The sequence below is a fragment of the Mangifera indica genome, chromosome 18 (genome assembly GCF_011075055.1).
Source record: "Mangifera indica cultivar Alphonso chromosome 18, CATAS_Mindica_2.1, whole genome shotgun sequence".
NCBI lineage: Eukaryota > Viridiplantae > Streptophyta > Magnoliopsida > Sapindales > Anacardiaceae > Mangifera > Mangifera indica.
In genome coordinates this window covers 1,690,855-1,706,165 of record NC_058154.1, presented here as the reverse complement: position 1 = coordinate 1,706,165, position 15,311 = coordinate 1,690,855, and the positions used below count along the sequence as shown (strand labels likewise).

Genomic DNA, 15,311 nt, shown 5'->3' with positions numbered 1-15,311 from the left:
AACAAATACTTTTGTAGAAAATATTTGCAAAAGCATGCACATATATGGAAGCAAGCAAGCAAATACTTTCATGTGAATGAAAAATGGAAGCAAACAAGCAAAATCTTCTGTATATTCATTATATTTTCTACAAGAGTCAGTGCATTATATTCAGGTTTATTTATTATAATATTTTTTTCTTGTTGAATATATTGCATTATATTCATATTCTATGTAATATTCTCTGTAATATTTTATATTTTATGTCTCCGGGCAGGACCTTCCTTGCTTGCTTTTCACGGGGCGTTTATTAGATTACTTTTTTATATGCTGCTTCAATATAAAATTAACATAAACTAGAATTTAGGGAGATAAGATCAAATGAATTTAAAATTTTGTAAATTTAGTCTAAAAAAGTTAAACTCCAAAATTTTTAAATTTACTTGATTTTATCTAACATATATATAAATCTTATTTTAAATATTGATATCAAATATTTACATATATTCTCTTTCTGCAATACATAAAAAGAAAAAAAATAATAGTATTGTTTTTATCTGATTTCTCAAAATTAAATATAAGAGTAATTTAGGTATAAATAATAAATGGTAAAAAGAAAAAAATATAAAATAATAAAAATATTTAAGATATAAAAAATATGATATAAATATATAGGTTTAAATTGGGATAAAAATTTTAATTTCTAAATATTAATTTGAAAAAAAATTCAAAATAAATACGAATATAAAAATCCGTACGAAATTATAATGACGACGCTGAGTTTTGGCAGGATTGACTTGACTAAGCTTCGTATTCTAAGTGACCGATAATTCCGGTAACCGAGAACCCCTGGTGGTTGGTGGTGGCAGAAGCTAGACACTGTCAGAGGGTTAGGTGACACATGGACCGTAGGCAACACGTGTTGACACGAAGGAAGCACCTGTCACTAAACTTTTTATTGACGAAAATACCCTCCAAGGTTTTTTTTTATTTAAGGAACACTCAGTTGTTGTCACCAACCCTCAAAACAGAAACAATTTTTTCCTTTTTTTCTTAGATTTTTTTTCCTTGCTTAAATCTTCTCTTCTGCATTTCGTCTGATCCTTCTTAGTCCTCACCAAACTCACCAACTCTCTGGTATATTTTATTGCTTCATTGAAAGAGTTTTTTCTTCATCATTTCCACCCCAACATTCATTTATTTTTATATACAAGTTAGGATTTACAATATATCCTGAAAAGGTTCCTTCTTTCAATCTGGATCATGGCGGCTAAATCTCTGCTGCATTCCGCTATTTCACCAAAATCTTCTTGTTTCTTCAACTCTCAATCGAATTTGATCAACTTGAGAACATCCCACTTGGGGTTTAAGCCAAGAAGCCTCTCAACAGCCGGAGGCGTTAAATGGGGAGAAAGTTTAAGTTCGTCTCTTTCAATCACCAGAGAGGGAACAAGTTCGAATAACAAGAATAAACAAAGAGAAGGTGTTGTGAGGTGTACGGCGGAGGGAATCGAGAGGACTTTATTGATCGGAGGAGGGAGAGGAGAAACGAAAGTTCTGGTGGCAGAAAGATACAAGGTGGTGGCTTTACTTGCATGTGTCATGTGTTTGTGTAATGCTGATAGAGTCGTCATGTCTGTGACTATCGTTCCTCTCGCTGCCAAATATGGCTGGTCCAGCGCTTTCCTCGGTATCGTTCAGGTAATATTTTTGTATCTTGGCTTTCAGGCCTTCGGGGGTCAAGAGCCTGTCGTTTACCAAATTTATTATTTTAATGTCCATATTAGAATACTTCCTGGTCTTCTCCTTGGAATTGGTAGTTGGATTCTGTGGATGTATTTTAATGAAAAAAAATATTTTTTTTTATAATTATGATATAATCTATAATCCAGGTTTTAATTATCCATATGATAATCTTCTACCTTTTTGAAAAGTTTACTGCGTCATCGGAGTAAAATTTTCCTTTCCTGTCGTTCTAGTTTCTGGTAAAGCATAAAAGAAAAGAAAGTAGTACGCCATGTGGTTGTTGAGAAGACGAAATAAATGTCACCTTCTCTTTTACGAATTTAAAACTGTAACTTACGACTTGGTCTTGGTAATTTTCTTTCAATTGGGATATGTTTTTCTTGTCTGTTTGTGTTTGGTGAGATAAATATTTGTTTATACTAAGAGCATAGAGAGCGCAGTTGACAGGCACTTTCCAAATCCCATGGCTTCTTCTTTGTGCCTTTAGCTTGGAAAAAGTGGGGGCTTCTTGTGGATGTTGTGCCCCTTATTATAATTTTCTCTCTGTTTCTAAGTCAATTTAATTCAATCCCACCCTAGAGTACGGCCAAGGAGGTAGTTTTACTTGTTAAAGGGAAGAATCTCCGGTTATAGTCTCAGCAGTGGTGGGGTTTGAGATAAGACTCTCGATTTGGAAGTTAGTTCTGAAAGTATGGTCCGACATAAAAAAATTACACCGGCCTGCATGGTTGGTGTTGGAAACTAACCTTATCTAGCCTGGGGCTAGATATCACTATCAGGAAAAGAACTTCTTGAGGCTGTTAGTCTGATAAGAATGATTATGATGATTATGGGTGAGCGGTAAAGATAATTATTTATTAATCATGATTATGGTGATTATGTCATAACGTTGTTAGATTATCTATATTACCAGAATGAAGAGTTGAAACTGTTTGGTTCCTAGATCAGGGTCTCTCTATCAAATACTTTAATCTAGTTATAGTCTAATAAATTCTTGCATAAAAAGAATTAACACTCTGTAATATTACACTTTTAATTGATATGTATAATTTTGATCAATGATGGTGTATTATACTAACTGAAATATATGTTAACCATGTATTGCAGTCATCCTTTTTATGGGGATACATCTTCTCCTCTGTGATTGGAGGGGCTTTGGTGGATAAATATGGAGGAAAAAGAGTGCTGGCATGTGGGCTGGTATTGTGGTCTCTGTCTACACTTCTCACTCCATGGGCTGCCAATAATTCCACGTTTGCCCTCTTAGCCGTTCGCGCCTTCTTTGGACTGGCCGAAGGTGTGGCTCTGCCAGCCATGAGTATCCTCTCATCAAGGTACAATGTCACCTTAACTTTAGATTAATGTCAATTAGCAGGGAGAAGGATTTTGACTGATCGCAGTTGGATGTATTTGTTTGGTTAGGTGGTTTCCGAGCCATGAGCGAGCAAGTGCAGTTGGAATCTCCATGGCTGGATTTCACCTTGGCAATGTTGTTGGTTTAGTTCTTACTCCTATTATGCTGGCAACAACTGGGATTACTGGCCCTTTCTTTCTCTTCTCTTCTCTTGGGCTGCTATGGATGACTTCATGGTCATCTGTGGCCACCGATGATCCTGGAGACAGCCCTTTTATCAGCAAATCAGAGCTGCGATTAATTCAAGCTGGAAAAAGTGAGTCCATCCGAAAGAAAGGAAAGCTTCCATCGCTCCGACTGCTATTATCAAAAATGCCAACCTGGGCAATAATTTTGGCTAATATCACTAACAATTGGGTCAGTTTTCCTCATCCGAACACAACAGTCATTTGCTATGGCTAACAGTTTTTTGCTTCTTTATATATACTAATGAATTTCTTCCACATTACAGGGATACTTCGTTCTTCTAACATGGATGCCGATTTATTTCAAAACGGTATGTTTCAATCTTCTTCTCTGGCAATGTACTCTGTTCAGCATAATTTGCACTTCAATGAGGGTACATTTTCTCTTTGGTGAATATAGGTATTCAATGTGAACTTGAAGCAAGCAGCTTGGTTCAGTGCCGTGCCATGGGGGACAATGGCAGTTTGTGGCTACGTCGCGGGTAAAGCATCAGATTCCTTAATCAAAGCAGGCTACCCGGTGACTTTAGTCCGAAAGATTATGCAGGTAAATCCTCTGTCAAACTCATAATACATTCAGCCCATATTTTTGTCACAATCACAGTGCTCACTGACACATAACATCTTTTATCAGTCTATCGGTTTCATCGGACCTGGGGTGTCGTTGCTCTGCTTGAATTTCGCCAAGTCGCCCGCAGTTGCAGCTACACTAATCACAGCTGCACTAAGCTTTAGCTCTTTCAGCCAGGCAGGATTTCTCCTTAATATGCAAGTAAGCTCAGCTCCCTATTCAGTCATGACAAAATATTTTTCAATTATGTATGGAGAAATTTAACCAACTGGTTTCCTGGATTTACTGTTTTCAGGAAATAGCTCCAGATTGTGCAGGATTCCTCCATGGAATTTCTAATTCAGCAGGAACATTAGCTGCAATAGTCAGTACAATCGGAACCGGCTATTTTGTTGAATGGCTTGGGTCCTTTCAAGCATTCCTCTCCGTGACGGCATGTCTGTACTTAGCCGCAACCCTTTTCTGGAACCTGTATGCGACCGGTGAACGCGTCTTCTAATCCAAGATGCCCAGAAATAAGACTTGTATAATGAACAGGGAACATAAGGAAGAAGAAAGTTCACTTAGACTACTAAAATCTTGGTTTAGACGGTGGAGGAATTTCAGGAATGTACAGTTGAGTTCATTATTCTTTTGTAATAGGCAAAAATGCCTCACATAATGTGAAGTTACAAGTAAGTTTTTTTTTTTTTTCTTCTTTCAGAATCAGATAAAGAAGAAAAATAATAATTTTTGTATTAACTTTGTGAAACTGAAATTACAAATGTATTTAAATAATCAACTTCATCCAGTCTCCTGTGTCTTGGAGGGGTTTCATCTTTTTCCATTGGGCAATACTATATATATATATATAGTATACAATTTAGATACACAGTTGATATATCATCATATGATTTGAAGTTACGATGACATATCATCTATATACATAAATGATGTATCAAAAGTGTGTAAGTATAATTTGATTGATATCCATTGGTTTTGAAAATGAGTAATGTTATGTGTATTCACTTTTAGTACACAATTTATATACACAGATGATATATCATCATATGATTGAGTATTTTTTATTCAAAATTATCTAATCATATGATTATATATTATCTGTATATACAAATTATATATCAAAAATTGATACATATAATCTTATGGTTCGAAAATATCTTTATATCAATCTTCATATTTATCAATACTCATATGATTTTACTTTAAAAAGATATTAATCTCTTTTATATTGTGATAAAATCTTATTTTTTTAGTTTAAATAAAATGAATTTATACATTTTTTAATAGGAATATCTAAAAATTTCCCCTCTTTAATAACAAATTAGAAAGTTTAATTATTTTAATTGAAAAAAAAAATTGTTCATGTTAGTAAAAAAATTGTAGTTTATACATTGAGGTGTTGTTATCCATTTTAACTCCAACAAAATAAAGTACTAATTTGTGAAAGGTAAAAGTCGAAATGTTTACCACCAAATATAAATGGATTTGAATTGAGCTTAAATAAAGATTAGTTAATCTCGATTTGAATTTATAACTTCTAACTCAAGTACAAGTTAGTGAATAATGACATTAGAGAGGTGAATACCAATGTTGAATAGATGAACTATAACATCGAAGAGGTAAACTGTTAGCAAACCTTCAATATCAATCATAGCTAATAAGCTATTAAGTTTAGTTTATTCAAACAAAAAATATAGAGCCTAAACCAAATTGGTTCAAATATACTAGGAAAAAGATTGGTTCTAACTAGGGTTAGATTCTAACCAAATTGAGCTTAAGTTCGATTCGATTTCAGTGAAATAAAACTTGAATTTTGCTTGTTTGAGAAGAGTTAAGCTTGAACTAAGCTTTGAACTCTGTTTAATGCTAAAACGATATAATTTTGATATGTATTAATTAAAATAATATTATTTTAATCGATTCAGATCAAATTTTTTAAGTTTGTAAGTTTTACAAATGGAACACTGATAAACTGTAAATTCAAAAATATTGAACTCCTAATCTCAAACTCGAACTTATTTTAGTTTAAATCATTTTAAACTTAAATTTAAATAAACTTGATTAAAATGAGTCTCATTTTTTAAATCACTTGCTCAAGTAAACAAAAAAACAAAAACATTGCGAGTAATATGCTATTTGTCACATTGAATTAGAATCTTCAAATAATGATGAGGTCATTATGACAATAACAAAAACTACTGAATTAATATTGTTAATTTCATAAAAAAACAAAATCACTGCGATGGAATTCAAAATGGGGGGATCAAAATTACAACTTTAACCCTGAATTTGACCCTTTTTGTAAGGATTATGTTATAAGTATATGTACAGAAGTTTTTAAATTGTGAGATAATTTCAATAAACTAATGGTTTATTGAATAAAAAATATATTAAAACTCTATAAAAAATTATTTATGAAATTTTAATAATTTTAATGTCATGGAAACCCAAACTTGTTAAAATATTTTTTATGGGTAAATAGTTTGTTAAACTTTTTTAAATGAAAATTAAAAAAAAAAAAAGGTTTTATTAGAGAATTATTCTAAATTTAATATTTAATATTTGAATGAATAATATTAGGTAAATTGATTTTATATATTAAATAAAATATAAAGGTTTAATTTGAGACAAATTCATGATTATTCACCCATTATTAAATCAATTATGTTTAATGTTAAGGCACTTTCCAATCATGGGATTCCTACATTCAATTGACTATAAATTTATGTGTGAATTCAAAATTAAAATTATTATAAACTTAATTAAAATAATAATAGTCCAAAGTTAATAAAATTTATAAAATATTAGAGTTTAAAAAAAAAATATTATTATTAAATGCAAAATAAAAGAATAATAATATAACAATTATTAATTGATAAGAATTTGACCAAACCTAAAATGATGAATTGAAGAAACTATTGCAGAAGGGACAAGAAACCTACCTTGATTTTTCCAGCAAGACCAACCAAAACTACAACCCAACTCTGTTAGTTCCCAAATTTGACAAAAAACTTCATCTCTTGTGGCCTGTGTTTCTGTTTTGAATCATACCCACAATCTCATCCATTACCCTCTATCTGTTCAGTGAGTCTTTTCCTGGTCAAATCAAAGCGAATTTAAACCTACCCAGATAGTCAAAAGATCAAGAAATCAAAAACTTTTATTTTTCTGATTTGGGTTGGTTCACTATTTGCTTGAGGATATGAATTTCAGGAGCTTAGATGATTTTTGGGCTTTCTATGTGAGCCAACACTCAAAACCAAGTACAAGGCGTTGGCACTTTGTGGGCACTCTCACTAGTATAATTTTCTTGCTTTTTTCGATATTGTTTAATTGGTGTTTTCTGGTGTGTGTGCCAATCTTTGGTTACGGATTCGCCTGGTATAGTCATTTCTTTGTTGAAGGAAATGTTCCTGCAACTTTTGGGCACCCGTTTTGGTCCTTTTTTTGTGACTACAAGATGTTTGGATTAATGCTTACTGGGAATATGGATAGAGAGATCAAGAGGCTCGGCAAGAGGCCTGTGTTGCAGGCCTTCTGATCCTAATGTAAGCTTTTCTGCTTGTTGTTCAAGACTTTTGTCTATGCTTTTTAGGGTTGCTTAAAGTTCTGTTTAGTGTATTTCTTGCTTTTGTATATGTAAATTGTTTCTGCTTCAAATCATAGATTGTTTACTGAGTCGACCAAATTGATAATTTTTCTGTAAGTTTATGGCTTTTCTAAGCACAAGGGTGGAAATGGTTTGTTGGATGATTAGGTTTGTATTGCATCGATTTTGTTCTACAACATAACTATGTGCACAGTTCGAGTACCCAATCAGATATCCGGATGATTATATGTACGTTCAATTGAGTACTCAAAACTTGGTGCATATATAGCATTGCTCTTTTACTCATGTGCCAAGTTTGAGAAATTGTCTATAGGGAGCACTTTAGATTACATTTTTTCTGCTCATCATCTTTCAAGTAGCTGACTATAACCCGCAAAAGGGTCAATAAATCAGGAGAAAAATGCTAAACAATGTGAGCCTTGTCTTATTTTCTTAGGGAGTGGCATTACATTGTTTGCTTTTCAGTTATCCTGCAAAACCAACCAAAATAATTGCCACTTAAGATGCAGTGCACAGAAGATGAACCCATTATACTTACCTGAAATTTTCCACAAGTAGTACAATGTGCACAAATGATGATGTATCGTCATGTGATTAGATATTAGATTCAAAATCGCTCAATCACATAATGATATGTCATCGATTGTGCAAATAGTTTTATTGTTTTTTCATTTTATGACAAGCAGTTTAAAACCTTGTATCTATTGGTTGCAGGCTTGCAGCCCTGGGAAACTGCTGGTTTACTTTGATTGAGGGTGTTCGTCTGTAAGAAAGAAAATCTGAGAGTATGTGCTATCATCTTCTTTAACTAATAGAGGATAAAATAAAACCATAGACACATTTGAAAGGATGTTGAGTGGATAGCAGAATATATTCAGTTTAGTGAATGGTGACCCTGTTGTGTTGGCATGAGCATACAATCTGATACTGTAATAAGTAATGAAAACAAGATGCTCATATATGGTTGGATGTTGCTTGGCAATCACAATTTAGCCTTGAATTGTTCTTGCGTGATATGAATAATACATGTTTGCTTTTTGTGAATACCTTTTGGCAGAGAAATGTTCTTAGCTGAAAAAAAAAGCGAGGGCAGTTTTTGCATAAAATGATTCTCCGTAAATGAAAAGACTTCTCAAATTCATAATGACCAACTCAAACTCAAGCTTGTTCGATCGTGTTTCCAAGGTCATCAAAAGGCTATCAATGAGATTAACAATATCATTAAAAGTGTTAATAATATTGTCTAAATTGACAAATATGTTTATCTCAATCTAAACTATCATAATAGAACTTCATCTCGAGATTGACTCGTTCGGACAAAATGATAGATTCAAATTAAGCTAAGTTAGTTCTTATGTAACCCCATGTTAAGTAGGTCATGGGGATTTTGTACTTGGATTCATTTGGATACTACTCAAGCGATTTCATAGGTGGAGTAACAACTTAAACATTATCAGAAGACCATCAATATCAGTTTCCCCATATCACATCTGCACTCTCAATAAATATATACTTATTCGACTATCTGTAAAACAATGGAAACATTTGAAAATCAAATTAAACTATTTACATGTCCCGAATTTCTTGGTTCAAAAATCATCCAATTGGGGCCATTGCTATTCAGGTAGTCTTACCAGAAACTGTTTCCCAGTGGATTAAATGCTCAGATCCATTGAGGGATATGGCCCTGGTTCAGGTTGAACCAACAAGGGATGCTCATCACAGGTCAGTGTTCCGTGTAAACGATGGCAAAGGCATGGCCTCCTGCGGACGAAAGACAACAAGCACACCAAACATCCCGAGCATTGGGAGTACAAGAAGCCACTTCAGTAGTTTATAGTAATACATATGGAATGTGAGAGAAAATTCATCTGAAAAATAGAGTCCATTCTTGTCAACTAACTCCACCAGCACTGTCCCTGTAGTCCTTACTCCAACCGTCGGCATTTTAATTCTATATTTACCTGGCCGTTCAAAGATTTGGTTTTGCTTAATCGTCCTGTTTCCTATGTAATTACCTGGAACCAACAAGCTTGTCTGGATGTTTTAAAAAGGAATATAGGAATTGATTAGGAAGAAGTCAGATCTAAGAAGATCTAAAAATCTAAGTTGTTGCTAAAAGCAGTAATTTGAATGGAGGAAAGCAACTTACAGTGACATTGTACGGTGATTGAGACCCAGATGGGAATCTGTATTTGTCTACAATCTCAAACTCCACCCAGAAGTTTTTGCCTTCCTCATCTCGGAAAGCTCTAGATGAATGAGTGACAAAGACCCCTTCACGGTTGTAACGCTGTGCAACATTGTTTCTTTCTTGGTTACTTGATCTCCATGCCTGAAAATGATAACATGTAAATGATTTCTAACATACTGGGAAAATCTCTAAGTAATCATCTGCAAACAGAGGTTCAGATTTATCTTGCCTTGAGGGGATGATGTGGAGCAGGAGTTGAGAAACAAAAAACATTGCCATTCATTGTTGTAACAATAAGATCGAGATCATCTCCACCGTCAACATTGTCTGCCAACACCATGCTATATCTATCATGTGGAGACTTTCATTTAGTTTAGATATTTAAAACAGAAAAAGAGGGGACGGAATATATCAAGGAAAAAAATATCTTACGAAGTTTCACCGATGTCAACTACATCAGCACATGATGTCGGTCCATCTATTAGGTATAAGTAACCATCAAATGATGTCAAAACTAGTGTTAGACCCTTGCTTTTCTCCCCATGCTTACCTAAATCAACAAGAAGAACTTGATTCATCACTCTTCCATGAGTTCGATAAGGATAAGGACGAACTTTGCTGCCATCCCTGCCACTAAGAACATATACATTCCCTGATAGGGTTGGAACCACGACATCAGTATGGCCATCCCCATCAACATCACCTACAGAGGGACCCTGCAAAGAGGGTGTTTCAGAAAGCTCTATAATTAAGCAACCAAAGGTATCTATGATAATCTAAAATCACTAGTCTACATCCAAGCAGAAACAAGCAAGACTCATAAAATGACTGTTAAAGCAAATCACCATGTGCGATGTTGTATGTAGAACAAGTATAACAGGATTAATGAACAGTGCAGAATAGATAGACAAACAAATCCATACTAGTAGAATTAGATGCAACTTCTCTATGTTGAGCAAAAACATGCATTTTATTATTAGCAGCTATACCAAAATCACATCTATGAAGTCCTATGAAAATCATCAGAGTAAGTACTAGCAAAGTAAAATATTAATAAAGCATGCTCCATTATGAACTGATCCAACAGCCACACAAGACAGGAATCAATATCCATGCATTATCAGTCAACTTATATGCTTGATATTATCCATGTCGCAAAATTGGCACTGCAATAAACCTGGGTAATGAGACTCTGCAGATGCTGTTCCCAAATTTCTTTTCCTTGTGCAGTCCATGCAGCAACATTTCCATGTGTATCAGTGGTCACTAGTTCAATTTTGCCATCATCATTGATATCAGCCGCAACAACAGCACCTTGTATTTCGGCCATTTCAAGAGGAAACTTTTCTCTAATCTTGCCTGCAGAAGTGGAAAATCTAATTTCACAATTGCTAAAGAGAATTTTCACTAAGCTGCTTGTACATTTCTTATCAGTCTTGACAAGAAAAGAAAAACTTAAACAGGGAGATCTTTGCATAAACATAATTTTCATTCATGAAAACATACAAAGCAAATTCCTCATCACCGCTGCTATTCTATGTATAAGTCTCTAGCAACTTGAAATCAAGAATCTGTGTCAATGTTAGATTGATTGATCTTCGATGTTCTATTCTACAAGCTTAAAAGTGATCATAATTGTCTTATTGAAATTAGACTTGTGGTTGGATAATAGAGAAAATAGGAAAAAGTAAAGTGATCTATTTAAGTTCAGTAGAAATATATAACTGGAAAGGAACTCCTGGATTATCTCAAATTCCAATTAAAAATGAATGTAGGCATGTCCTGGATATAAGAAAGCTATATATTGCAAACATAACAGGATATGATCAGAGCCTACAATCCAAATGATTTTCTGGAAAGCATAATCCCAGAAACTTCAATTGAAATTTAATCATTTTCAATTATTTTGAAGTGTTTGTTAATAAAGACAAAGTTGCATTTTTTTATATCGTTTATATACAGTAATATAAGTGGATAAGGAATAATACAGCAGAAAGAAAACAAAAACTAAAAAATCTATCAACTAATTCCACAAATGAAAATGGGCAATTGCAAATAAAGGAAGTCATATCAGAGTCAAGCATGATTTTCTTGGCAAAAGAAACAACTCTAATTCATAACCCTGCAAAGCATTGAAATTCAAGCCGGGAATCACTGTCTTAAAGATTAAAGCAACTCACGCTCTCGAAAATGATTAAAATTAAAATTTGAGCTAAAGCCAAACTAGGGTAAGTATCATAAAATATGTTCCAACCAGAAACACATTAGAAGAAAAAAAATCAGCAACCAATCTAAAGAGATTACCATGATGATCCAGGACATAAAACAGGCCAAAAGAAGTTCCAACAAGAATGTCCAAATTTCCATCACCATCCAAATCCACGACAGTTGGAGAAGAATATATATATGCACGAAAATTCGAACTATCAGTACTTAGATCAAGATCTGTGGTCCATTTAACTTGCTTTGTATCAAGATTGAAAACAACAATGCCACCAGCAACATATTTCCCAGTATCAATACCACCTAATTCCTTCAAATGCTCTGAGCTGGCATAATACCTGTGGACTCATAGCAATTAGTTCAAAAGCACAAGGCATGCACTTTTGGAAACTTATAAGGCTATATGAGTATATGATTGATGACTGACATTTCATACAACATGCAAAGGTATAGCTCAAGTTCACAGGAAAAAGCTAACTTTAATTATTCAATCTAAATTTTAAATTAAAAAATAAAAACAGGGAACTAGAATAGCAAGTTGTCACATCATAAAATAGAACTCACTCATGATCAAAGAAGTAGGAAACAGCAACAATCATTTCAAATACGCCATCGTTATCAATGTCTGCAATGACCTGACAAATATGGGACACATATTTCATTTATGACAAAATATATGCAAGTGAAATATTCGCAAATATTAAAAGAGCACTGTGCTGATTAAAGTCCACTCACAGGCGTGCACAATATGTGTGAGTCAACATTCACATAATCTTCCAATTTCTCATGTTGCCTTTCTTGCCATTCCTCATCTGCCCACATGGCATCATCCACATGATCATCATAGTCAGAGCCATACTCATCAGCCAGATCATCAGCTTCACGAAATAGCTCAAAAGATTGATCTGCATCATCTGCCAATGCTTGAGGATCATTTTCCACAGTTGCCTTACGAGCATCAACTTTATTATCATCTTCAGAGTTGTTATCTTCCAAAAGATGTCTCCTGGAGTTTGCTCTACTCTCTGAACTACTATTACCCTCTGACCCCGCAGTCAAGGATGAATTATTCAGAGTCAATGAAGCATTGTCCAATGTTGTGGTAAGGTTTATGTTTGTTTCAGTTTGACTCCCATTCATTTTATTTTCATCCCCTGAGTTAGACATGTTTACCACTCCAGGGTGACTTTCTCTAGATGTAGAAGCTGTTCTGTTCAGTTCAGGTGGACTTCCATTCTTTTCTACAATGACAACCAACATTAGTTACTAGCTATTTGATTCTTGTCAGAAGGAACACACTCTATAGCTAAACACAGAATGATTCACAATAATTAACTATTCATACATATTAGGTAAACCAACAATGATAACCAACATTAGTTACTAGCTATTTGATTCTTGTCAGAAGGAACACACTCTATAGCTAAACACAGAATGATTCACAATAATGAACTATTCATACATATTAGCAGTTATAATCAGAGAAATCTTGACCATGCCATGAAAAACAGGTTAAAATGAATGACACAGTCAAGTAGCTAAAGTCTTGCCCAAAGATCACAAGATAAGAGAAATCCACACTAGAAGTGAATCTACTTGACTGACAGGTCAAAGAAAATAAGTTTGATCTGCACCAGGAAGTACATAGTACTTCCCAAAATCCTGATGTTATTTACCTGTAGTTGACTTCAATTGAGAAGCCTCAGCCTCTTTAACAAGTAGATCGTCATGGACATCTGGATGGGTGCGATCCACTGGATCGGGATGCAAACCAACATACCAATCTTTACTAACTCTCCTACGAGGAACCACTAATTTATCTTTCATCATGTAGCCAGAAACCCTAAAAAAACAAAAAATAAGATGAACACATCTACAACTATTCTGGGCATATTGGCAAGGCAAGTGAAAACCACAATAATTACCAAATATCACATGATAGCTAGAATCATTCATGAGAATCATACAAAGAGAAAAATTACCTGAAAAACAGTACTTCACCGTTGTAGGTAGCCAATGCAATTTCTCTCACACCATCTTTGTCAATATCAAATAGCAGAGGACTGGCATGCACAGTTGACTGGTGAAAAGAAGGCCAACCTAATAAAGCACAGAATCCCTACATCAAACAATTTTACATTTACCTACAATCATTCTACCTAAATATTAGATATCTCACAATATCGCAAGAAACCCACATATTAAGATTTTTATAATTAACACTAGAATTTCCATTTACACTCAGGATATGTTAAATCAACATAAAAGCATATATGAGAGAGATTATTTTGTACCAGGCATTTTGTCTCCATCAGTGCCTTCAAGTACTTCTAGGTAGTGTACGAAAGAAGGAACCACCACTTCAAGCTTCCCATCACTTTATTAAAAAAAAAAAAATCACCAAAATGAAAGGAATACAAAATCAGGTCCAAGTAATTTCAGATAAGTATAATAGGCAGAATCGTGAATGAAACCTGTTGATATCAGCGATCAAAGGGGTGGCATAGATGCTAGAGCTAACTTCAGTTTGCCATCTCAACTCCAAATTTCTAGGGCACTGAGTATTCGCCAACGCATCCTCATCTCTACAAATTCATAAAAATTAAAAAAAAAAAAAAACAGATATCAACGATTCAAATCATGAACTCACATTTCAGGGTAGCGAAGCTCATCGTCGGTAGCCCGTCGCTGACGAAACTTATTCTGTTCTGAGTCAGCGCCATGAACGAAATTGAGAAACGTAACGAAGAGTAATAACCAAAATAAAAATACGCTGGCCGTGGAGGATTTCATATGTTCACTAAGAAATGCGATCAACAAAAAGAATTGAACATACAGGAGGCACCGTTCTAGAACAGACGAACGGGCTTGAGTTCTAAGAATCTCTCAGTTTCAATGAATAGATCACTACTGCGACAAAATCTAATATGGTTAGCAATTTGGAAACCAAATTACGGAACGAAAAGTTCCTAAAATACTTCGGACAAACACAGTGATCAGTAAAACATAGGCCAATGAACTTTTTCCCACCTAAGTTTTAATATACACCCAATAACACATATATTCTAAACATCTAAATATTCATTTATATAATAATTATTATTAAAAAATTTTATTAAAATTAAAAATAAAATTAATATTTTATCAATAATATTAAAAAATATATTTTTATTTTAATTTTTTAACTTTAAAAATTTATATTTTATTCTAATTTTAATTTTAAAAAATAATTTTTTTCTTTCTCCAACGATGATAATTCTCATTATCTCTACCTTTTTTCAAAGGACCGGCTATCCCCCTCCTTCACAGAGGACATCAAAGCTATAATTGCGTATTAAGGGTATACCCCATGTGGGATTTTAACTTCAGAATTGATGTGAAACTTT

General features: G+C 33.9%; 3 protein-coding genes across 3 annotated transcripts; 2 read left to right on the top strand and 1 right to left on the bottom strand.

Moving 5' to 3' along the window:
- Window positions 1–1,011: 1,011 nt before the first annotated feature.
- Window positions 1,012–4,685, top strand: LOC123201548 (probable anion transporter 3, chloroplastic). The gene is made up of 7 exons (XM_044617107.1): window positions 1,012–1,680; window positions 2,833–3,059; window positions 3,148–3,496; window positions 3,591–3,635; window positions 3,725–3,871; window positions 3,959–4,096; window positions 4,191–4,685. Exons 1-7 carry the CDS (start codon window positions 1,243–1,245, stop codon window positions 4,392–4,394), a joined length of 1,548 nt encoding a protein of 515 aa, XP_044473042.1. The 5' UTR covers window positions 1,012–1,242; the 3' UTR covers window positions 4,395–4,685.
- Window positions 4,686–6,799: 2,114 nt separating this feature from the next.
- Window positions 6,800–8,552, top strand: LOC123201945. The gene is made up of 2 exons (XM_044617569.1): window positions 6,800–7,446; window positions 8,223–8,552. Exon 1 carries the CDS (start codon window positions 7,101–7,103, stop codon window positions 7,437–7,439), a length of 339 nt encoding a protein of 112 aa, XP_044473504.1. The 5' UTR covers window positions 6,800–7,100; the 3' UTR covers window positions 7,440–7,446; window positions 8,223–8,552.
- A 383-nt stretch (window positions 8,553–8,935) lies between these two features.
- On the bottom strand, window positions 8,936–14,933 carry LOC123201944 (protein DEFECTIVE IN EXINE FORMATION 1-like). The gene is made up of 13 exons (XM_044617568.1): window positions 14,576–14,933; window positions 14,400–14,510; window positions 14,220–14,302; window positions 13,908–14,025; window positions 13,602–13,768; window positions 12,661–13,166; window positions 12,490–12,560; window positions 12,007–12,263; window positions 10,880–11,061; window positions 10,135–10,418; window positions 9,932–10,049; window positions 9,661–9,843; window positions 8,936–9,545 (listed from the first exon to the last, which is right to left on the bottom strand). Exons 1-13 carry the CDS (start codon window positions 14,716–14,718, stop codon window positions 9,228–9,230), a joined length of 2,541 nt encoding a protein of 846 aa, XP_044473503.1. The 5' UTR covers window positions 14,719–14,933; the 3' UTR covers window positions 8,936–9,227.
- Window positions 14,934–15,311: the final 378 nt, after the last annotated feature.